At 42.0% G+C, this 24,085-nt stretch overlaps 1 protein-coding gene across 1 annotated transcript in view; it reads left to right on the forward strand.

The window, feature by feature from the left end:
* The window catches only part of lsamp (limbic system associated membrane protein), an 811,339-nt gene extending 791,171 nt beyond the window's left edge, over nucleotides 1–20,168 (forward strand). Inside the window, exon 7 of the mRNA XM_078231994.1 lies at nucleotides 19,366–20,168. Coding sequence (XP_078088120.1) covers nucleotides 19,366–19,466 — 101 coding nt within the window. The 3' untranslated portion in view covers nucleotides 19,467–20,168. The remainder of the gene's footprint in view (nucleotides 1–19,365) is intronic.
* Nucleotides 20,169–24,085: the final 3,917 nt, after the last annotated feature.

Here is a 24,085-nt window from a genome sequence, read left to right on the forward strand (position 1 = left end):
ATGTATTAGTATACAGTGAAAAGTGTTTTTTGTTGCACACTGTACAGATAAAGCATACCGTACATAGAGAAGGAGAGAGAGTGCAGAATGTAGTGTTACCGTCATAGCTAGGGTTTAGAGAAAGATCAACTTAATATGAGGTAGGTCCATTCAAAAGTCTGATGGCAGCAGGGAGACGCTGTTCTTGAGTCGGTTGATACGTGACCTCAGACTTTTGTATTATTTCCCAATATGTTTATTTCCCTCAAGAGTCCTTCCAATTCCCTTTTGAAATCATTGATGGTCTTCACTTCCAGCACCCTCGTAGTCAGCAAGTTCCAGCTCATCATCACCTGCTGCATGAAAAGGTTCTTCCTCATATTCTCACCTGTCTCTCTTGTCCAAAACCTTTAATGTGTGTCCCTTCATCCTCAATCTTCAGCTGATGGGAGCAGTTTTATTTTGTCCACCTTATCACATCTCCCCTCAGTACCTGTTGCTCCCCTGGGGCATCCACTTTATTTACTGATATTATTCTTTGATAACATCTCAATACTTTTTCTCAGAACATCCCAGAAGATTATCTCTTCCAAGATTTTACTGTACAGAACTTCTAATCATCATCTCGCTGATATCACTATAAAGACATTGAAAGGTTTCGATATGGTATACCCATATTGCTTCAGGTAACTCATGATTTCTGACCATTAAGCCCATTTCTAACCAATTAAGAGTGAAAGGAGTTTAAAGATGGGACAGGATGGGGCCCAGCTAGAAGTTGGAGCCAGATTAAACTGAGAAAGGATTAAAGGCCAAAGGAAGAAAAATGTTAAAGACTAAAGACCAGGAGATGTTGAAGAAAGAAGAAAAGGAAGAAGATAGAACAAGGTTAGAGACTGGGGAGAGGAGAATGATAGGCTGGGGGATGAGGAAAGGTATTGAATGGTCAGAAGCTGATGAAGGAAGGACGGTGATAGAGTGGAGGAGGGGATGAAATGAGAGATGGAGGTCAGGAAGGAAAAAGGAAATTGTAGGCTGCCATAGAACATCAGTCTCTGTGCAGCAGTCACAGTAATATCAATGGAAGGCATAGTAAGCACAGCCAGAAAGGTCAGGCTTGAGGGGAGTGAGAGGAAGAATGAGAGAGGCAACATGGAAATGAGGGGAGATAGTGTGGCAGAGAGCAGAATGCAAGGGTGGAAGAAAGGAAATAGAACAAATGAGGAAGGTAAGAGGGCAGAAGAAGGAAATGAAAAGAGAGATTTTATATATATATACGTGTACAACAAGTTACACAAGAATCGCACTGCACTGAGTGCCAATCTTGGCATTCTTTCCTTCCTTCCTGTGAGACAGAGAATTCATTGAATGGAGCTTCACAGATGCAGACATCTTGTAATGAATGGTGTGACAATGTTTAATAGACACAACATGCTGTGTCAGTATGAATTCCCTGCTTTCCTGCTTATGTATCTTTGTAGCAAAGCCACAAACATTGACAAAAATAATCAACTGTTGTGTTTTAATTGAAATGTTGCCAATTAAAGCTGCAACGATTCCTAAAACATCAACATAGCATAAATAATCTTAACTTATTTACTGTCAGTGTAGCCACTTCCATTCCAGAGGTTGTCAATTTGACAAAGTGGAAGGTTATTCCATTTCATCATCCAGCTAGATACATTGTAGCCCTGAAACCTGTCCAACCCTTTCAGCTCTGGTCAGTTTGAATATTCACCTCACTGGTGCAGAACTCTCAAATCTGATAGTAAAAGCCCAGCAAGCCCCATCACTTGCTTAGCAACATGTTGACCACATACCACTGCAACCGACAGGAGCCAATCTTTGCTATTCTTCCCCCAAATCAGTGCAAGAGCTCAGAAAGATTTTGTTTTCAACATTATTCATGGAGTTTCCTCAAGTCAGGGAAGTGGAGCCCATTAGTATATTTTAAAAACACTGGCACTGGTGATTCATGACCGTTACTTTAACTTTTCAATCTGTAAGGCATCAACAACTTGGTTGTCTGAACGATTCATTTATTTCGTTGATTGGCATTATATAAAATTATGATTTCTTTTCTTGCTGTTTGTATCTTATGGGTGTAAGTTTTATTGTCTGGTTGTCACGGGACACATGTTGTCATGGGGCACTCAGGATGTTGTTATTCCTGAGTAATAAGATGTGAACTATGATTCCATGACATTGCATTCCCCCTCACACACAAAATCTAACCACATAGATGGAATGTGTTTAGGCAGGATGAAAACTTTTAAAATCTCAAACCCAAACCTAACTCACCTGGAACATTCCCATGTCCCATTTTAATGCAGGCAAGACAGTATGTAGGTAACCAAGCGATATGTCCCATATTTTATCTCCATGTTAAATTTCACCTGGACTGGCTGGCCAGATTTCCTGGGCCTTGGAAAAGCTAGCAGCTAAAGGGAGATGAGGACTTTTGGCTACTAGATTTGAAAAGATAGTTGAATTGACTGCCTGGTTTTGCTGTGCCTGGTTACTGTTGATTGGCAACTTTTCCTATTTGCCAAGTGTGGTCTCAATGCTTTGCATTTAATCAACATGATGGGTGGGATTTTCTGTGCAACCTGTCACGTGTTTCATGGTGGTGAAGATGGGCCGCCATTGGCCGGCGGCAGGATCTTCTGGTTCCCCCCCCTGTCAACGGGGTTTCCTGTTAAATGTACCCCTTGTCATCGGGAAACACCGACGGCAAGGGTGCACCATCGGCGGGACTGGAAGATCCTGCTGATATGAATGCCTGGAAATTTCCGGCCAATATTTCAGCATCATTAGTTTAAGAAATCAGAATAGTTTGCTCTTTGAAAGTTTTACGAAGTATTTATCACCAAGCTGCTACCCTGATTACCAGGGTTGCCTGTCTGAATGAGGGCAGATCTGTCACTGCATACCCCACCTATAATTTACCCTTGTTATCCGGAAAGTGGGACCAACTGTATTGTAGTGGGACTCCAGCAGTTCTTTACAAAATGACATCTTACATTAAAAGATGATGCCCTCCCTATGTTAGATGGTAGATACTGTGTGTGTCTTCATTAAAATACGCACACAAATCTTACTAATTATTTAAAGTTCCCTTCTAAAAATGATAGTGCTTCCATAAGTTTTACGAGGAAAAAACATTTTTTGAAAAGGAACTGAGGATAAACCAAATATAAATGCATTAATTTATTTTGAGCATGGGTTCTGTTTCTCCTCAACGCAGGCTTGTGTTGTTGAAAGCTGTTGCAATGTGAAAACATTTCCTGATTTACCAAGTAAATGGCAAGGTATCGTGGACCCCTATTACAGAATACATGATTAATTCAATCCCCTGAGTAAATGATCAGAGTGGTGACTGGTTCTGTGTTTTATTGATTAGATTGTAGTGATTAATGATCCCAGAGGGAGATGGTGTCTGGACTCTAAGAGACAGTTTTTAGTGACTGGAATTTCAATACACCTAAAGAGATGAGAATCCTTTCTTCTGTTAGTTTGTTTGGGCTGTACGTCAAGGCTATTAAAATGGCTCTGCACTACCACTGGAAAGGAAGCCTGATGATAGATTGAGACTGTGCATGTTTTAGGTACATTTAAATTATTTCACAGGTTCTCAGCTATTCATCTAATCAGGTGAAAAGCTGGCTTTTCGATCGTAAGTGAGGAAATGAAATGTTAATTCTCAAAACTCGCAAATATTTCAGCGTATTGCTTTTTGAAAATAATTCCCTTTGTAAAAAATTCAAAGACTGCATTGATAAAATAATCAATTAAAGACAGAAGCAGAAATTATCTTGAAATTGGCCAATTGTCCATTTGTTACTGCAGATAAACTAAATGACACACTTGGTTCTGAATCCAGGGCAGATAATGGGAGGCAGAGCTTGGGGATAAGCTCCATTGCATCTCTGTCAATTCTCCCTTTTCTGGACTTTGAGCCTGGTGGGACAAATGTGCCCATTTGTTTGTAGGGAGGATCACAAGCAAAAACATATTGAAGTGATTGAACAACGGGACTGTATTATATGCTGAGGGCTGCTCCACGCACTCCAGAGACAATGTCAGGGGTTAGCCATGTGGAAGCGGGCCTTCAGTTATTGTGAGGTGAACGTTCTGCCCCAGAGAGTGGCCAGCCATTCGGAGGCCTGCAGCTCAGCAGCACCATTCAAAGCGGTGGCTACTGGTAGTACTGCAGCTAGGCCAACTAGCTATTGCTGAGCAATGGATCAGGACCTCGGGAATCGGAGATGGTTGAGGAGGTTACACGTTGGGCAGAGAGGAAAGGGATGGTGGACTCAAGGAAGGAAACTGTTGGGTAGAGGGCCTCAAATTGGCACTGGGGACTCAGAAAAAAGGCAATTGCCTTCAATGTCCAGCAGCCCCCCGGAGTCAAACCCGTCGGATTGCATGTTGGACACAGGCTTCTCCCGCTGCATGTTAAATCCAAGTGACAATGGGATAAGGACCTTCAGTGGTATTAATTGCCCAATTAAGGGTCTTATCTGGGCTGTGGGTGAGCAGCGTGCTTGAGGTCTCTCCCACCGCTTGTAAAATCAACAGGCCTTTGCAGGCCCCAGGACCTTCATGCATCACAAAGAATAGGTGCAAGAGATAAGCAAAGGCCCCTCAGAGGATTTCATTCACTTTGAGGAAGCACAGTCATATGACTTCAGTATACCCTACAAAGGCTCAGATACATACACCTAGCTGGGGATTTCGGAGCGGGGTTGTGGGGAGAGTGTTGTGCAGGGGTGGAGCATGAAGAGGGTATGTCAGGGGTTACAAAGGGGGACATGTCAGGGGTCATGAAAGGAGACATGTTGGGGGTCATGATGGGGGGGCATGTCAGCGTTCATGAAGGGGACCCATTGAAGGGGCCCCAATTCCCCTCGATCAGTGTCAGAGAGGAGGTGGTGAAACATGCCACCAGTAAGGGGGGAATCCTAATGTTCATGGGTGAGGGAGGGGGTCTCACTGTGCAATGTAATATCAGTGTGCCCTCCTAAATCGACACCCAATTGCTTTGCAGCCAGGCTCACCAGCGAGCTTAGGCTCCGCCCCTCTACTGGTGAGAGTTGTATTGGGGCTCCTTTTTACACAGAGTGCCATGAGACTGTGACTCATGGCTCACTGAAAAAAAGGGGCCATTCTCTCCCATTTCTCACTCATTTGGCACTTGGAATTATTTTTGTAAGATTGCGCCCTTTGTTTTATTTTTGGAAAATTGCAGTCCTGAATTCTGACACTGGAGGTAAATGGGTTACTCATGCTCCAGAATAGGTGGATTTGATCTAACTGATTCATTGAACTGAGCAGTGAGAAAATGTCGATCTCTCGATAGTTACGAGCAGCAGACTAAAGACCACATGGGTACACAAATCATAAAACGCTAAGCTGAACTAATGGTGACTGGAGACAGGAATATTGACCCAGTCCTGTGCTCCCTTAATTTGATTAGCCCTGGGTGCTGTCTGAACATGCCCTCTAGGAATTGCTGTATTACTTAGCACACTCTGTTCTAGTTCTGCATTGTAATTATGGCCACATAAAATCATTATCAACCCTCTTAGAATATTGAACATGACGACCTCTGTCTCTGAGAAACCATGTGCTGTTATTGGCAGAATTGCTTGTCACTGGCATCTGCAATTGATCTTTTTTAAAAAAGCAATCAATCATACACTAAGGGCTGAATTTTCATTGTGCTGAGGATGTGGGACGTGAAGCAGGTGTGCCGGCAATTGTTTGCTGCTGGCTAACATGCCACTCTGTCGCCATATTGTGTTTTGTCATGGCAGTTGCCACAGTGTGAAGGAGGTGCGGGGATTTGCTGCTGGTGATGGTGAGGACCTCCTAGCCAGCAGAGGCAAGGGGCCAATTAGACCAACTGGAGTACATGTTGAGGGCAGTCTCTAGGCTCCAGGCCATCCTATGGCAGGGTTCCTCCTTCACAAAGGTGGCATGACAATGCGATCACTTTTTATTTTAGTTTTACTTTGAGGTGCCCTCTTAATTAGAGGTGCATCTTCCAAAATTCCCACAGGATTGTGCTGCTGGTATTTCCTCGTTCTCCGAGCTACATTTCAACTCAATGCCAGAGTCAGGTCCCAGGAGCAAAAGTCCAACCCTTGCTCACCGGGGTTAGAATTCCCATGGGGACTCTTCCAAGCTCCCACCATAACATCAATAGGACCATTTACACCAATACAGAATCAAAATTCTGCAGATGCTGGAACTCCGAAATAGGTTTTTATTTATATCCTTTTCTCTAAGGTTTCTGTTAGTTTCTATCATGGCAGGAGATGAAAGACCTTCCACAGATGTTCAACCACATGTGAAGTGTAAAAAAAAATAATGAGTGAAGGCTTGAAGAAAATGAATAGTTTCATGTGCCTGGGGTCAGTGGTGGTGGAAGATGGAAATACGGAAAGGGAAATTAAGCAACAGATTAGCTCAGGCTGGAGTAATTGGGAGAAGTTCAGCGGAGGGTTATGCGACAGAAAAGCATCTCTGAAACTGAAAGGAAGAAACTACAAGACAATTGTGAGACCAACCTTGTTATAAAGAGCAGAAGCTTGGGCAACATCAAGGAGAGAGGAACGATGACTGGATATTAATGAGATGCAGATGTTGAGATGGACGTGTGGCATGATGGGAAAAGATAAAATCAAGCATCAGTACATCAGTGAGGCAGTGAAGGTTGTGGAAGCATTGAAGAAAGTAGCCGAGAAGAGATTGAAATGGGAAAGTCATCTCCTGCTGAGATAAGAGAGGAAATGTGGTGGGTCAACAATGGAACTACGAAGAACAAGCAGAAGAGGAAGGCCTAAGACCTGATGGAAAGTTGCCATGCTTTGAGTCTTAAACACAGAAGGGTTGAACGAAGAATGAGTGACTGACAGGAGTAGATGATCAGCCAGAATTGTGGTGACCCCAATAAAATGGGAGAAGCTGAAAGAAGAGTACAGTTGTTTCTCTTATGTAACAAAAAAAAATTTTTGTTGATGAATTTTATATAAAACATCTCACTGGATGCCAATGATACTGTAATATCATTCCATCACCGCTTCTAAGTGGATCCCCCTGAATTCTGTTTAATGGAACTAACATAGTGATTATGCGCATTTGAAGTATCATATTTTGAAATTGAGGCCCATTATTTTGCATAAATCTTGAGCCCAGATCTTCCGACCTCCAGATGTACAAGCCAAGATGTGTATTGAGACCCTGCAGAAATCCTGAGTACTGAGTTACCAAGGAATTACCTGGGAAGTTTGAACTTTCAATGGGCAGTTCCTCTGTTCCCCAAGACCCTCCAGAAAAGCCTCTGACTCTGAGTTCGTGACAGAGACTTTGGACAAATGTATTTACCTGGGAAGGTACCCAGAAAAATAGACAGAAAAATCCTAGTCTAACTCTTGGGTATCTACAGAAATAACCCCACCCCACACCTCTGCCCCTCCCCCCAATCATTTACATTGACCGCCCCAACCCCCGACCTCCTCCTCAACAGTCTGACCACCACTCCGACATCTCACTAACCCCATCTCATCCAACTATCTCAACCAAGTTAACCCTCAACCACACAGTTACCCTCATGACTTGACCCAGCTACCCTCAACTAGATACAACTACCGCCCACCACCTGACTGACCCCCTCCCCAGACTGACCTGATTACCCCCTGACCTGACTATACTTCTGAATACAACCCAAATTCCCCTCACCTGCCTACCCACCTCACCAAACTATCGTTCTACCCACCTGCCACCTACCCACCTGCCACCTACCCACCTGCCACCTACCCACCTGCCACCTACCCACCTGCCACCTACCCACCTTCCACTTACCCACCTTCCACTTACCCACCTTCCACTTACCCACCTTCCACTTACCCACCTGCCACTTACCGACCTGCCACTTACCTGCCACTTACCCACCTGCCACCCTTCCCACCTGCCACCCTTCCCACTTGCCACCCTACCCACCTGCCACCCAACCCACCTGCCACCCTACCCACCTGCCACCCTACCCACCTGCCACCCTACCCACCTGCCACCCTACCCACCTGCCACCTCTCCCACCTGCCACCTCTCCCACCTGCCACCTCTCCAAGCTCACCCATCTGGCAGCCTACCCATTTACATCACCCACCTTACGATTTACTCACTTTCCTTACCCACTTACCCAACCTACCACTCTATCCATCCACTCACCCATTTACTAACATTCAGACTGGATATTCAAACTTACTTAACAACAGCTAGGAAATCTTATGGTGCAGTGTGTGGCCTCCCCGCCTCTGATCCAAAAGCTCTGGGTTCGACTCCCTGCCCAGGACCTGATGGCCAAAGATGTGTGTTCATAACGCGGCCAAACAGATTGAGTGTGTCAACCTGCAAATCCTTCCAACACACCATTGGCTCGCAGTAAGAGCGAGAGAGACTCCTAGTCAGCCACACTTGATGTGGAATGGGGCCCATCAAGCTTTAAGCCTCTGGCAACAGACTAGTGACCTGTTCTGGGAATTACTAGCTATGGAAGCAGAGGAAAGTCTGCCTTAGTGCACCACTAGGTGGGTGAAGAGAATTGGAATTGGAATAACAGCTGGTGTCATGAAATGGTTGGGTTTCCTGTCTTCCCCTAACACCAATCTACTGTGATAGAGTTTAGTGACTGTACGCTTTGCACATTTAGAGAAGACAGGATCGGAAGGCTCGACCAGAAATGCAGAGCGATATTGGAGTGGAGGTAAACATACAATTGAAGTGGCAATCCGATCGTGATTGACATTTTGTGGGTTTATTCCTGAGACTGGTGAATGATCACATTCATTTGATGCCTTGTTTCACTCGCTCCTACCAATTGAAAAATGTGGCACAAACATGAAACAGAATTTCACTGGAAAATAATGAAAATATTTGAATATACGTCAGCTTGCATTGACTACGAATCTCCCTAAATGGCACATTGTAATATTCACTGTAATACAGGATATGATTTTGGTGCTTTGGGTGCAATCAGTTTCGCTAAAGCAACAAAGCCCTTCATATCAGTTAGACACTTTGTAAAAATGAAACAGCTAAGGGATAGTCCAAGCAATATGGAATAAAAATCCTTAATTAACTTTAGAATTCATATAAGCTGGACAAGTGGCTGGGTGGTTTACAGTGAGATTGAGTGTCTTGGGTTACAGGAAGATATGGACGAGATAGTCAAATGGGCAGATAAGTGGCAGATGGAATTTAATCCTGAAAAGTGTGAGGTGATGCACTTTGGAGCGAGTAATTTGACAATGAAGTACACTATGAAAGGTCTGACACTGGGAAGTTCCAAAGAACAAAGGGATCTTGGCGTGTTTGTCCACAGATCTCTGAAGGTGGAAAGGCAGGTTAATAAGGTGGTGAAAAAGGCATATAGGACACTCACCTTTATCAATCGGGGTATAGATTACAAAAACAGAGAGGTCATGGTGGAGTTGTATAGAACTTTGGTCAGGCCACAGCTGGAGTACTGTGTGCAGTTCTGGTCGCCACATTATAAGAAAGAACGCACGGGAAGGGGTGCAGAGGAGATTTACCAGGATGCTGCCTGGGATAGAACATTTAAGTTATGAAGAGAGGTTGGATAGGCTTGGGTTGTTTTCTCTGGAGCAGAGAAGACTGAGAGGCGACCTGATTGAGGTATTCAAGATTATGAGGGGCATGGACAGGAAAGATAGGGAGCAGCTATTCCCCTTTGTTGAAGGATCAGTTATGAGGGGACACAAGTTAGAAGTGAGGGGTGGGAGGTTTAGCGAGGAGTGAGGAAAAACATTTTTACTCAGAGGGTGGTGACAGTCTGGAATGCACTACCTGGGGAGGGTGGTGGAGGTGGAATGCCTCACATCCTTTAAAAAGTACCTGGATGAGTACTTGGCACGCTACAACATGCAAGGCTATGGGCCAAGTGCTGGCAAGTGGGATTAGGTGGGCAGGGCAGGGCATTTCATGTGCGGTGCAGACTCGATGAGCTGAAGGGCCTCTTCTGCATTGGAGGATTCTGGTGATTCTGAGATCGTTACATTTGCATTCTGCAGCAGCTTTGCATCCTGCTGAACTTTTCATAGCTTAAAACATTTCAGAGGAAGAGTGAACTTAATGATACCTAAACAATGTTCTGATCTGCTGCTTTTCTGTAAGAATTAGTTTCTCAGTAGCTTTTCTTAACCGTGCTTATCCACATGATCGGTGTCAACTCTGGGAGTGGATCTCTCTGGATTTGTACTTTCATTCAGTATCAAATGCAAATAGCTGAATATATTATTGGTTCGATACAGAGTGGAGATTCACCACTGATGAGCCACATCCTAACGTCCAAAGAGCCTTTACTCCTTGCCAGCTCTTACTGTACTTACCCATGTGGCACTTCCATTACCCAAGCCAACTACCACGGTGGCCAATGTAAAAAAAGACTGGCAGGTTTGTAACATTGGGTGCGGATTTCCTGTGAATTTTGTTTTGGTGAAATTGTGTTCAATAGGAATTGAGTTAAGGCTGCCAACATGAATTTATTTCAAACTCTCACAAATACTGGAACGTGTATACTTATATCCTATCAGTCCAGGCTGGAATCAGTCCCGGAGGTAAAAAGCCACTCAGTCCTCACAACAGCTGTGTTTTTTTTTAATAAAGCATGCTAAAGAGCAAAGGGCCAAACTGATTTTCCCAATGGAGCCTCTTTTAGTGAGGAGGGGGATGTGTAAGGCACAGATGTTTCTGAAACATGTCACTGTGTGCTGAGCTGAAACAAGATATGCTGGCTGCAGGCTGACAGAGCAACATCAAATTTTAGCCGGCCTCTAGCCATTCGCAAAAGAAATTGTATACATGTAACCCAAAGACTTTTTTTCTTATTTTTGTGCAACTGAGAAAATGAGGAATGTTCTTAAAATATTAGATCTAAAAAGTGTTAGTTGGAGGGAACTTGCCATTGAAGATTTATTTCAAGATTTATATTTGAAACATCAAGGTGCAGCACATTGATGTCTAGGCTGTTTCGCAGTCACTTTGACGACTTTGGATCATGGAGGAAAGATCAAGGTGAAAGAAAGAGAAAGAGAAGCAAGACCCACGAGATGCCCAGATCAGTGCTTTTTCTTTACTACTTACTTTGTATAGTCTGGAAGAGCAAGTATTCAGGTCTCCCCTGCCTCATGCTCTCCTTGTTCCCAAATATAAGTCTTTCTCCAAAACTTCCCTAAGTGCAAGGCACCATTCCTTTGGTATTGTCAGGGTGTCTCCTGCTACTCATCATTCGGTTAACCAATTCATACTGGGCACGTCTAACAGTGAAGTATAAAGTTTGCAGATGTGGTTTCACCATTCATGCTGTGGCTGGTTCATTGTGTGTGGGTTGCTCTCCAATATTTTGTCCAAATTTGCTTGAATTTTACCAGCGGCAGTCCACTTATTCATGGCCACCCTCTGCTATCATTGGGATTTTAGCCGCAAGGGGGAAGCTGGCACCAACTGTCCACCCAGCTAAGTGAAACCTGGTAGAATGGTAGCTAGGCAAGGAGGCGGTGCCTCCATTTTGGCCCCCTCACCCCCTCTCAAGGTATTCACGTTCCACGGTTCCCATCTCCCTTGTGCCTGTTAGCCCGGCTCCAGAGAATCCTCAGAATTACCTTTAAGTCTGACTCCAGTGCAGCACGCTTCCCTCTGGGATTGCTACAGTGCCAGCAGTGACTACCACTCTGGAACCAGAGAACTGCTGGATCACTGATTAGCCATCAGTGCTTGAAGGCAGGACTTCTTCCTGGTAGTGCAGAGGTTTTGCTTCAAGCCAATCAACAGCCTGGTGACGGCTGTCAAATGGCCGCAGGGTGAGCCAGCCAATTGAGGGTCAAATTTCCACCTATTTCTATGCCGAGGTGTCCGCCCACCATGTAAAAATGATTAAAAGAAAGTCTTAAATTTTGGCCAAGGCAATTTAAGTTTGTGTTCTGCATTTGGATCTGAGAAATTAATAATGTTAGGATCTGTGGAAATTTGATCTAGTTTGCATGAATATAATTTGCTGGCCCCAAGTTATAGACTCTGAAGCTCTTAAAATTCAAGGTATGTTCCTGGAGATTCAAGCTCCAAATTCTTTGAAGCTTTATGCTCCTGGAATTAGCGCATCCATTTTACAACTAATGTGGATCAATCTTTTTCACTGTTCCACAGATAATGTTTCCTTATTTCTTTCTTCAGATGGAACACTCAGATTATGCTGCAACAAATTGCATTATTCATTTTTTTAAAGATCACCTATTTTCTGAAAAATATGCCTTTTCTTTCGTTTTTTAGAATCAAATGTAGTATATTATTTTGGCAGAAAGAGGAACACCTGTTGCCTGTATCAAGTCCTGTGCATCGTTATAATTCATTAAGTGAAACCGTATTGATTATTTGATATACTAAGCTGTTACCGAAAAGTAAAATATTTGCCTGGATGCAGTTTACATCATCAAATTAATGATGAATTTTAGTTGTTCTGTTACAAAGTGTACAGTTCATTTAAATAGAAAATACCATTGCTTGAGAGAGTTTTCAGTGTTGACGCAGTTCCTGTAACATATGCAGCAGCCTTTTCTAAAAATGTTGTGGCATGTTAGCCATAATAACATTCATGTTGTAACAGAGGCACAATGAAAATGAAAGTCATCAAACAAAGTGGGTTGATTACATTATTGTGGGCAACATGGTGGCACAGTGGTTAGCATTGCTGCCTCACAACACCAGGGACCCGGATTCGATTCCAGTCTTCGGTGACTGTCTGTGTGGAGTTTGCACGTCCTCCCCGTGTCTGCAAGGGTTTCCTCCGGGTGCTCCGGTTTCCTCCCATAGTCCAAAGATGTGCAGGTTAGGTTGATTGGCCATGTTAAATTGCCCCTTAGTGTCAGGGGGATTAGCAAGGTAAATAAGTGGGGTTACAGGGATAGGGCCTGGATGGGATTGTTATTGGTGCAGGTTCGATGGGCCGATGGGCCGACTGGCCTCCTTCTGCACTGAAGGGATCCTGTGATTCTATGATTATTCTCTTTCAGGTCAACCGTGCATGCCTTGCAAAAATGTTGTCATTCTGATCATTTCCTTTTTTTGCTGGAGTAATTGTGGCATTTGGGTAAATTATTTTGAATAGAATGAGAACCACGCTGTTTCTAAAATGGGCAGATGATCTGCTCTGTCACATGACTGAGTGTGAAAAGAAAAAAATACCTCATTCACCTATTAGGTCTTCTTGGATGACTAAGTTTGTTCATGTAAAGCAAATAATTCGTTATTTACTACCTGTCTGTTTGACTTTAATTTTTCCCAAGGAATGCAAAATAAGGAGATCTTAATTGGGGGAATAAAGGAAAAAAGTTTCACGGATTATTGACATCTAAAACAATCAGGACTTTTTTCAGTATCTGAATATGCCTTCCTTGAGTTTATTTTCTAGGATAATGTGACAAAGTATCAAACTACTTAGATGTACATGGTATCTATTTTATTCCAGAAGCAACCTATGCATTGCAATTAGCCTCATCTATACCATAACATGGATGTTTTTCTTTAATAAGACCAGCTTATTATTTTCTGTAATAAGATTAGTTACTCTTTTGTCAGTATCTATCTACCAAAAGAATAACTTGGCAAATGCAAAATACTGCGGACGCTGGAATCAGGATGCTGGAAGTGTCATCCTGACTCGAAACGTTGGCTCTATTCTCTCTCCACAGATGCTGTCAGACCTGCTGAGATTTTCCAGCATTTTCTGTTTTTGTAAAAGGATAGCTTGCCAAGTTCGCAAGGAAAGGTTTTTTGCATCCCCTGTAGAATTTGACATCTTGTATCCTCAGTGGATACAGAAGCTTTTCCTGTTTACCCTCAGTTCTTTTTCTTCTGATAATGGTAGCACTCTTGGCACTTGGCGCTGGTCAGTCTATCAGAAAGTCTGAGTTCCAGCATACACCAGGACTGGATTCTCACCATCAATGTATGAAGCTTGAGTGGGCAGTCTTGTGGAAGTAACTTCTGTATGCATGATTTTTACTCTGGGGATGGGGGCGAGGGCGTGATCGAGTTTGCCCTGAAATTTCCGGAGTCAATTTCAAGGTTGCCGTGGAGGCTGGCAAGTGCCAAGGTAGTCTGATTAAAAGGCAAACCCGTGTTTTATGAGACCTTGCACAGTTTTATAAAAAGCTTTTAGGTCATTTAGCCTTCATTCCTTACCTATCTGCCTACCACGAACCCCATGACACCTCCAGAACCTTTGCCCATTATCCACTATGGGCAGGCCACAGGAGCTCGGAGGAGAAGAAAAAAAAGACATAACCATCAAAATGAACTCTCACTCAAATATACTTGATAGTAAAAAAACTTGCACTTATGAATCTCACTTAAAGATTTTAAATCCCCTCAAGTGGTCAATCTGTTAAAAACAAACAATCTTCTATTTGCTACATCAAAGGCAGCTAATCATTCAAAATCCTTTTAAAATTTTCAATCAGGAGCTCAGTCTCCTAATGAGATAGATGGTTCTCGAGCTTTTGAAATTCAGCCAAGCATTCGTAATAGGCTTGGCTGTTTAAAATAAAATGCTCTTGAGAAATGTCAACAAAGAAGCCCATTGAAACTGCAAGAACAGGTGGCTAACAATTTTTTTTGAAGCTAACTAGATAGTCTGTGGGTACCTTTTTTATTCCAATGGGAAGTTGCAGTCTGTTTTTTATCTCATTTGAAAAGGACAATGGATTTAAATGACTTCTGATCATGATATTTAAGCAGACCTTATCTATCCTTTGAGAGAGTTCACATTTTTTCCATAAATTCATGTGGGGGCGATTCTCCCAGAGCAGAGAAGCGGACTGGGAGACATCAGTGGAGGAAGTTTAGCGGGGCCCCCCATTGGGCACCACGGCCTCCGCGCGTCTCCAGCTCCAAGTTTTTTAGAGTCATCAGTTCCATGCTGGAAATTGGCATGGAGCTGATTTCAATATTTAAGTTTCAATTTAAATCATATCAGTGGGCCCAGGACTGAAATCTCTGGGCCTGCTTGCATCTCCCCACCCGCCAGAAGTGGTTCACTCCAGTGGAGTTTACTCCTGTTCTCCACTAATGGGGAACAGGCGGCCAATCTCACTGGAGAGAGCAGAGGCCATGGAGGCACCCCCAGGAGGTTGGGGGCAAGGAGGGTGCCCCCTGGGCAGTGCCAGCAGGCATTGGGCAGTGCCAAGTGGGCAGGGCCAGAGGGGGCAGGGCCACAGGTATAGGAGGCATATCAGTGGGGATGGGATGTCCTGCTGCCATTTTGCATAGGGATCGCAAGCAGAGGGAGGGTAGCGGGTGATCGGGGCTAGCCATCTGGGTTGGGGAAAGCCAGCCTGGTAGAGGGTGGGGCCAAGACTGCTGGGGGCAGGGGTTGGAACTGTGGCGGCGGGGGGGGGGGGGGGGGGTGGGGGGGGGCAATCGGAGTGGACACATGGGAGGGGGGAAGAGCGGGGAGACATTGAGGCTGGCCCAGAGAGGTCCAGGAGGACAGTGATCGAAGGGTGAGGGGGGGGGGGGGGGGGGATTGGAGGGATAGTGATGTGGGGTCGCGGCACTAGCCAGCGATCGGGCTGGCCTATTGGGGGAGCGATCGGTGTTGGGGGGTGGAGGGGGGGGGGGGAGGTGAGGGGTGGAGGAGGGTGGTGCCAGGTGGGGGGACCTGCAGCCAATTTGCACTGGGATCGGTGGAAAAGGGAGGGAGGAGGGTGGCCATTAGGAGGGGGTTTCAGGCCTGGTCGTGGGGGTGGGGGGGAGGGGGGAGTCTGAGCTGGCCATGCGTGGGGGTGGAGGGGGTCGGGTCTGGCTACCGGGGAGGGGTGGGGGGGCGGTGGTCAAGGCTGGTCACGGGGTGGGGAGAGAGAGATTGGGGCTGGCCTGAGGGGTGTCCAGTAGGCCAGCGATGCGATGGGTATCAGGGGAGTTCCAGGGAAGGTCAGTGATCAGGAGGCCGATGATGGTGGGGAGGGGGTGCGGGCAGGCAGTGTGCGCATGCATGATCTCCGCACTGACAGATTGGCACACATGCAGTGGCCCGCTGAGCAGTATGCTGCCAGACTCTGGGGCAGGAATAGGCCCCACCCATCACTTTTCAGTGTGAATCAGTCTGAGACACTCTGAGCTGCACAGAGTATCGGAGATTCATTCAGGTAAGTACGCCCAAAAACAGGTGGGAAATTCACATCAGATAAACATAGAAATGTACAAGTGACATTCAATATCTATATGGTAATCTATCATGAACAATGAATGAAATTTATTGATAGATAAATTACCTGAATAAATGCAACATGTTTCAGTTTTGAATGGAACTATGATCCAAACCAATAAAGGATGAAGAATAATGTTGCAGCTGTTGGTTGAGGTTATTCCTCATGTAGATTTGCAAAACTTCTGTGTCAAATTGAATTTCACCTGTGTTCTTGAGCTTTATTTTTTAATGCATTATATTCTAAAAAGCTCGATTCAATACTTCTTCTCAACAATAAACCCGCTGCTTTAAAACTCATTTCTGATGCGAAATGGTGATTCACATGTGAAGTAGTTATGCAGGGATAGTACAGCACTGACGTATGCAATTTCAAACTTACCAAGTACCCTTATGAGAAGATGGCTTCTTGCATCACCTGAGGATCTGGGTGTCATTCTATAATAGCAAAGCAGATGACTTGACTGAGCAGACATCCTGCTCACATATGAAAAAGTAGGTTCTTGACATTAAGATTACTTAAGGATTGACAACTTAGTGGACAAAGCTCCTGTATCATTAACTAAATTCGAGATGAACGTTTTCATTCTTGCAGCCTTTCCTTCTCCGAAACAGTGATCTATATTTTTGCAGCAGTTAGGATATGCTGGAAAAGACCAAACCAGCTTGGCTTTGGAAGTTTAGAGTTAGACATCTTCAGATAGTAACTTCAATATTTGTTGATTTCCATAAATCAAGGAGGGTGGGGAAAGTTTTCCCTTTGATTTGATTTATTATTGTCACATATTATCAAATTACATGTGGATAAGTGATACCTGAACTCCATTGTCTAATAACATCTTAACCATCTGAAATGATGATGATAAGGGAGGACAATGAAAAGTATTGTTTCTTGTGCACTAAACAGACAAAACAATACCATACATCAGGAAGGACAGGAGAGAGCGCAGAATGTAGTGTTACAGTCATAGCTAGGGTATAGAGAAAGATCAACTTAATGCGAGGTAGGTCCATTCAAAAGTCTGATGGTAGCAGGGAAGAAGCTGTTTTTGAGTCAGTTGATACATGTCCTCAGGTTTTGTATCTTTTTCCCACTGGAGGAAAGTGGAAGAGAGTATGTCCGGGGTGTGTGGGATACTGTGATATTCACTGTGATACTGAAGGATTTGGTGTAAGCTTTTGAGTACTAAATGAACCTGACAGTTTAAAATATGTGCATACTTTCCACTGTATAGCATCTACAAAACTGATATGAGTGAATTGAAATGTTAAATGTTATAGGCCAGAATGAAAGAAACATTTAGTGCATCGTTTTTTGTTTTTTTTATGGATATATTCCGATGTGTTTTTATAAGTGTGACTGAAATACCTCATAGTTCAAATAATTGATCTAAATTTATATTGTAAAGTTGAACAGAAAAACAGTTTCAATTTTAATGACAGTTAGTAGTAAGATCTCCTGTAGCTCCAAAATCTCTTAATTTTCAAGGGGCAGCACGGTGGCACAGTGGTTAACCTCACAGCACTAGGGACCCGGGTTCAATTCCGGCCTTGGTGTGAAGTTTGCACGTTCTCCCCGTGTCTGCGTGGGTTTCCTCCGGGTGCTCCAGTTTCTTCCCATACCCCAAAGATGTGCGGGTTAGGTTGATTGGCCATGCTAAATTGGCACTCAGTGTCAGGGGGATTAGCAGGGTAAATACTTTGGGTTATGGGGATAGGGCCTGGGTGGGATTATTGTTGGTGCAGCCTCGATGGGCTGAACAGCCTCCTTCTGCACTGTAGGGTTTCTGCGATAACTGACTTGATATTGATTTTAAACCCTCTTGATTTCTCTTGTTGATTATACTACTTCATGCTACTTTTACTGAATGTGCAGTGAAATAAAATATAGAATCACTGTAGTTCAAGTAATATGATGTGATAACACATAAATTCAGATTACATGTGTTTGTCACTCTAGAGGATGATACCTTGTACCAGCAGTTGTTTCAAGGTCAGAAAGTATTTTGGCCTTCAAATGGGATTGATGAGCCCAGTGTTTGCTTTGCACTTCCTATAAAAAGGGCAGAAAGCATCTTGTAGTTCAGATAATGAATTTTTACTTGCTCCTTGAACTACAGTCTGATTATTTAATGTATTGGCTGACCCTGTCCATGCTCCATCCCTTAGCTTATTCAGAGCAAAGAAAATGCTGTGATTAATTCACACATGTATAATAGTTGTACTTAACTGTGTACAGTGCAGTGGACACCTTGTTACTTCATTGTCTACGCAATCATGAAAATAATGTGCTGATTACTAGAGATTATCTCCTCCAGATATGTTCGTGCCAGTGTAAACAACGCAGAGAGATTCATACTATTCTTTATTTCTATCAAAACCAGTCAATAAGTTTGTACTGGAAGCAACAATCAGAGGAACTTTACCCCATATGATTAATATCTTCTGTTTGCTTCCAACAAAAAAGTTTACATTCAACGTGCACTATTATAACTATATATTTGAAGGTCATTATATGTTAAATAATTTACACATTGTTCCAATACCTTATCTGTAAATTTTCCTTTGTCAATTATTGTCAAAAGTTTGTTTAACTAATGAAAAGTTGACCATTAATCACTGTGGATGCTGTTCATGAGTTATTCTTTATTATATTCAGGTTTGATTGTTCTTATCTGCAAAACAACCCAGAATTTAATTCGTACTATCTTGATGTATTATTCTTTTCAGTAACTAGAATCTCCTGGAAGAGCGCATACTTCATGATATTGGCACACAATTAACTTGAGTTAGAACTGCCAGTGATGGCAAAGGATGCCACATTCATTTTGCTTTGCTCTGTCAGCACCTTTCATAACATTTCAACTTTACAGTAAGGCATGTCCTACATGGGGACATTTCAGAGGCAAAAGAGAGTTACTCTTGGGGCCCGGCTTGTTGGAAATGGGTTCTGTTCCATTAATTGTAATAAAATACTCAGAGAAAATAAACAGAGCCATTAATGATGAAAAAAACAAAAATGTGTGAAAGTGACAGCTGCTTATGTTCAACTTAAGTCATTGCTTAAATATTAATAATGTTTCTCTTTTTCATTCATACAGGGCCAGGTTCCATGCGAGACTCAGGCACCGGATTAGCAGGTGTCACCATATCACTGTGGCTGCTAGCGGCAACTCTAGTCTGTCTAATTTACAAATGTTAATAATACGAAAACTGACCGTAAGGAAGAGGAGACTATTTGTATTTCAACACAGTGCGTGACATCGCACAAAAGTATTGCTAGAAAAGCTTTTAGAATAGAAACAAAACAAAAGATCGAGGGTGTATTAGATACAAAATGATCAACGTTTGCTCATGAATTTCAAATGTTGTGTAAAAAGAAATTCTTTCTCCTGTCATATTTGCTAATGTTTACATTCACACGGATCTAACCCTTTGTTTTGGGTCTGAATGATGACATTTAATCAACGCAAAACACAACCCTGTATTTGTTGGTGCCAAGTGACCCATTCACCATATAAAAATTATACATCACTGAAGTAATATTGGGGGTGATGAGTGAGGCTGGAGCTCATTGATAAATGGATTGATAATGACTTAATGAATCACCCACAATATTTAGGCACACGGACTGATGTGCAGCAGCCTGGATCAAAGGGTAAATTCTTGACCAATTTAATTGATTTGCTCAAAAATGTGAATTAGATGATGCCCTCTTCTTCAACAAACAGGTTCAGAAAAAAAATTGTAAAGCCTACTGAACACTTTCTTTAAATTATTAGTAGAACTTAAGATGCCATTATCAGTGTATCTATCCAATATATCTGACCAGATCACAAAACAATGTCAATATTACTCTATCTAAATTAATGATACTCTAGCTTAATTAATGAAACGGATAATCCGTTGGGGAAAAAAGGTGTAATTTTTAAAAACCTACTCATTTCCATTTATTACTGGGAGAACATGCGACTTGTCATTTATTTTTTAAAACAGGGATCTCAAAAGGGAGTAACTTCAGTTAATTGAAGCTTTGGATGATCTGGCCTGTTATACTGTTCTAGTGAATATAAGGGGACATCATTAGCAAATTACAAGATATATATCAATCTGCAGTGGTTTTTGAAAATGGCTCATCCAACAGATTACAAAGCTGATGATATTACATGCCCTGTGTCATTTATGGGATATTTTGTTGCACAATGCTCAATGATTGTGTTCTATTGATAACGTACATTTCTTGTTTATTTATTAAATATGTATTAGTCTTAAGCAACTAAAAAATGTTCCCTTGCAAAACACCTTTTTTTGTGAGAATCTGCTTGTTACTGAGGGGAAGTCCAAGCGATCATTCCCTTCATAGGGTTCAAAGAGGGGTCCTTTCTGAGAATTATAGGTTTCACAAGAGAAGGTAGATATATTAAATCAAATTTGAATGGTTATTATAGGAGCATTGGGCCTGAGGTTTGTGGTCCGAGGGACTGATACATCATTGGTCATAAACCACTGTTCGCTAAGCTTTGGGTGTGACATACTAATTTTAAATATAATACATGAGATGCTATAGATCACAACTAACAAGAGTTTCTAATAACTACTGCAACCCCTGGGGCATACAGTGAGTCATGTCACTCCAAGTTCACTCACTTGTGAAAAGTTCTTAGAATGAGTCTACACAGCACCAGTTCAATGGGTCATAATAATTGCTTATCTTATAAGAGTTATAAAGCAAGATTGCAGTTCAGACGCTAAACATGTTCTTCATTTCTCATTGTATATATGAGACCAGTGCCCATGAATGGATTTACATATGTCGCTAGCTTTAAACCATGCTAGGTTTCCTTGTGACAGTTAAGTGCTGTGTACATACAGAAGAGAAGGCATGGGAACAGTGGTAGGATTTTGCTCCACTTTATCAAGCTAATTGATTTCTCAGTTAATAACAGTCCTATAACATACTGTGGTGCACTGTATTTTTTTGCATTTATCTTTATAAAACTATATTCAGCATTGCAGTTCTATAGATGGATGTTTCTAAGGTAAAAGGTGAAAGAAAATACATTATTCATTGATCGTAATTCTTTGCTGTGTTCAACAAAAGCAGATTTTACTGGAATAATAAAGCGGTATGGAAAAGAATAGATTAACTTGCTTGAAATAAGATGAATATTATGTACAATGGTGATCACATAAAATCTGTATTAACAAAGTTTGGCTCAATAAACCACTGCTGTAATACCATTATAAATCTATGTGTGGAGGAGCACTCCAAATAGGAGTCACCACCTCCAACATGCAACAAATTTACATTCCTCAAGCATTTCAATTTGTTATTGTGAAGCTGATTTAAATCGCAATGAAACATGGAAAAATCATTTTAATACATTATTTCTTTAATGGTTGCCCAAAACTGGATGCAAATAACTTATATGGCATAACTGTACAAAAAAGCTTAAAAAAATTAAAATGGTGTGTGGCTCTAATTTGAGTTCTATAGTTTGATTTAATTCCAAAGTGGTTCCTGTTTTTAATACTGTGGTAGTCGGTTAAGTCTAATATTTTGCAAGTTTCTTGATTAGGCGATGGGTACTCAATATGATTTCTGTACAGCTTTCATTAAAGATGGGATTAGCACAGAAACTCCACAGAAGCAACTTTACCACGGTGACTTTAAACCCTTTTTTCCCTTTTCTCATTCTCCTTGGATACCATTGCTGCAAGCATCATCTTCCTGTTGGGAGGACTTTACTCATGGCCAGAACTGGCACTGCTGATTGTCTGATGTGTGGTATGAGAATCTGCCAAATCTTTTCTCCACTCATCCAAAAATAAAAGGCCTCACACCTAGAAGCCTGTCTGACAAATGTTAACCCAAGGAAAACAAGTTGACATAATGGGAGCTCTTGGACATGTTCTTGTGGTGACTCCATGGTTAGGAGTCGGTTGCACAACTGCTTGAAGCTGCCACATGGTTTCCAACATTACCACAACCTCAGATTTAATAACTCCATCCATTATGCACATAATTCCACACCACTGTACTAGGTCACAATGGTGCAAATTAGAATATAGAAAAGCTATCATTTGCTAAAGCAAATAGGAATGAAATTGGGCAATGGGAACTGTCTGACTTTCTTTGGGCATGATGTAAAATGAGCAACCAATTCTCTATGAACTCGTGTTACGCTCCTTATGTGGACTAATTTCACCCTCAATAATACTGTGTCCAGATAGGTTGAAAACTAAATGGTAAAATGTTATATGTTTTAATGATTGCCCATTTCTTGGGCAACAATAGCCTTTTGTCATCTACAAATAGCTGAGATCTTTCTGCCTGAAAATTATACCAAACAATTTATCATAAAACAAGCCCAAAATATCTATAGATATCAGTGCTTGTTGATGGTCAAACAGTTATCAGGCTTGTACTAAAGGAGACAACTAACTATGATAATTACTGGCACCTTTTACCACTTTATCCTACTAATAACCTGTTCAATGAAAAGTTTTTTTTAAACTTTGCATGGAATGAGATCTATACCAATATGTCAGATAAATTATAACAACGACTTCTTAAAACTAATATTAATTGCATTTTAGAGCTAAAATATTGACCATTGCAAGTATTATTAAGAATGTTACAATGTGCAAAACCCAAAAGTTGAGGATTTTACTTTACTTGCTTTATTGCTTCTTTGAACCAAGAGGCTAGGGTGCTAAATGTTTTATGTATTATTTCAATAAATACTGGATGAGACTTCCAAGCATGATGAGTGCCCAAGCAGACAATGTTCTGAGATACTAGCGAACAACTATGTCTGATTGCCTATTAACATTATGACCGGAATATAATTAATTCAAAACATTTTCATTATCACCCTATTATTGTTAAGTACCATGTTTATAACTTTTTTCCTCCCTGGTTGTGAACAGGACAATAACAAAAAGTTACTGAATTAACATGATTTATTCCCATTCATAAAGCAAATGATCTGGTTCTTTCCAACAACTGTGTTGTGGCAATGTTGTTTCTGATGGTCAGCAATCCCATGATGCTCTGCTTGAACTGTGGAGTCTCTGTAAAGTATTGTGATTGAAGGATTGTATTGTAAATATTTCTGTGCAACAAGGATTAAGCAGGCCTGTAAAATGCAGAAAGCTGTTTGAAGCATGCCATGGCTGATTGAATCCTGCTAATGTCACATGTTGAGGAATTTCAGTAAGGCTGGCAGGGATGGGTTGTTTCTCAAAACTTTTAAGCAATTACCTACATCACTACTTCAGTAAAACTGTTGTGACCATCCGGCTGCTTGAAAAGTTTGAGAATAGTAATATGCTAAACAATTTCTAATTGAAATTAATTTTAATTGATTTATGGTGCCATTCAAATTCCGTGATATGTAATAGTATTATTTATTTGACATAGTCATGATACAGATGAATAAAATTAGATTTTCGCATTACCTGATCATTGAAACAAATGTTCACTTTTTGACAGTAACAAATCAAATATGGGCTCGTAACTGCTTAACACTGAATTAGAGACCATGATTTAACTAAACAAATTTGTGAGTATTGCTATTTAGTTCCGACAAGTGACATTTTTCTGACCAATGAGAGTTTCAAAGACAAACGGCCGTTCGTGCCGGTGGGATTCTGTGGTCCCACTGCAGTGAACAGAAATTTGGCTTGCAGCAGTGGTGGGGTGAGAATGGGCAGAAAATCCCAGCCAGAAATTATGGGTGGAGGCGAGCGAGCGGGTGAATCCGGAGAGATTCAGGAAATGCAATTCTCTCCAGAGAGACCTCATTTCCCGATTTC

This window comes from Mustelus asterias, chromosome 17 (genome assembly GCF_964213995.1).
Source record: "Mustelus asterias chromosome 17, sMusAst1.hap1.1, whole genome shotgun sequence".
Classification (NCBI taxonomy): Eukaryota; Metazoa; Chordata; class Chondrichthyes; order Carcharhiniformes; family Triakidae; genus Mustelus; species Mustelus asterias.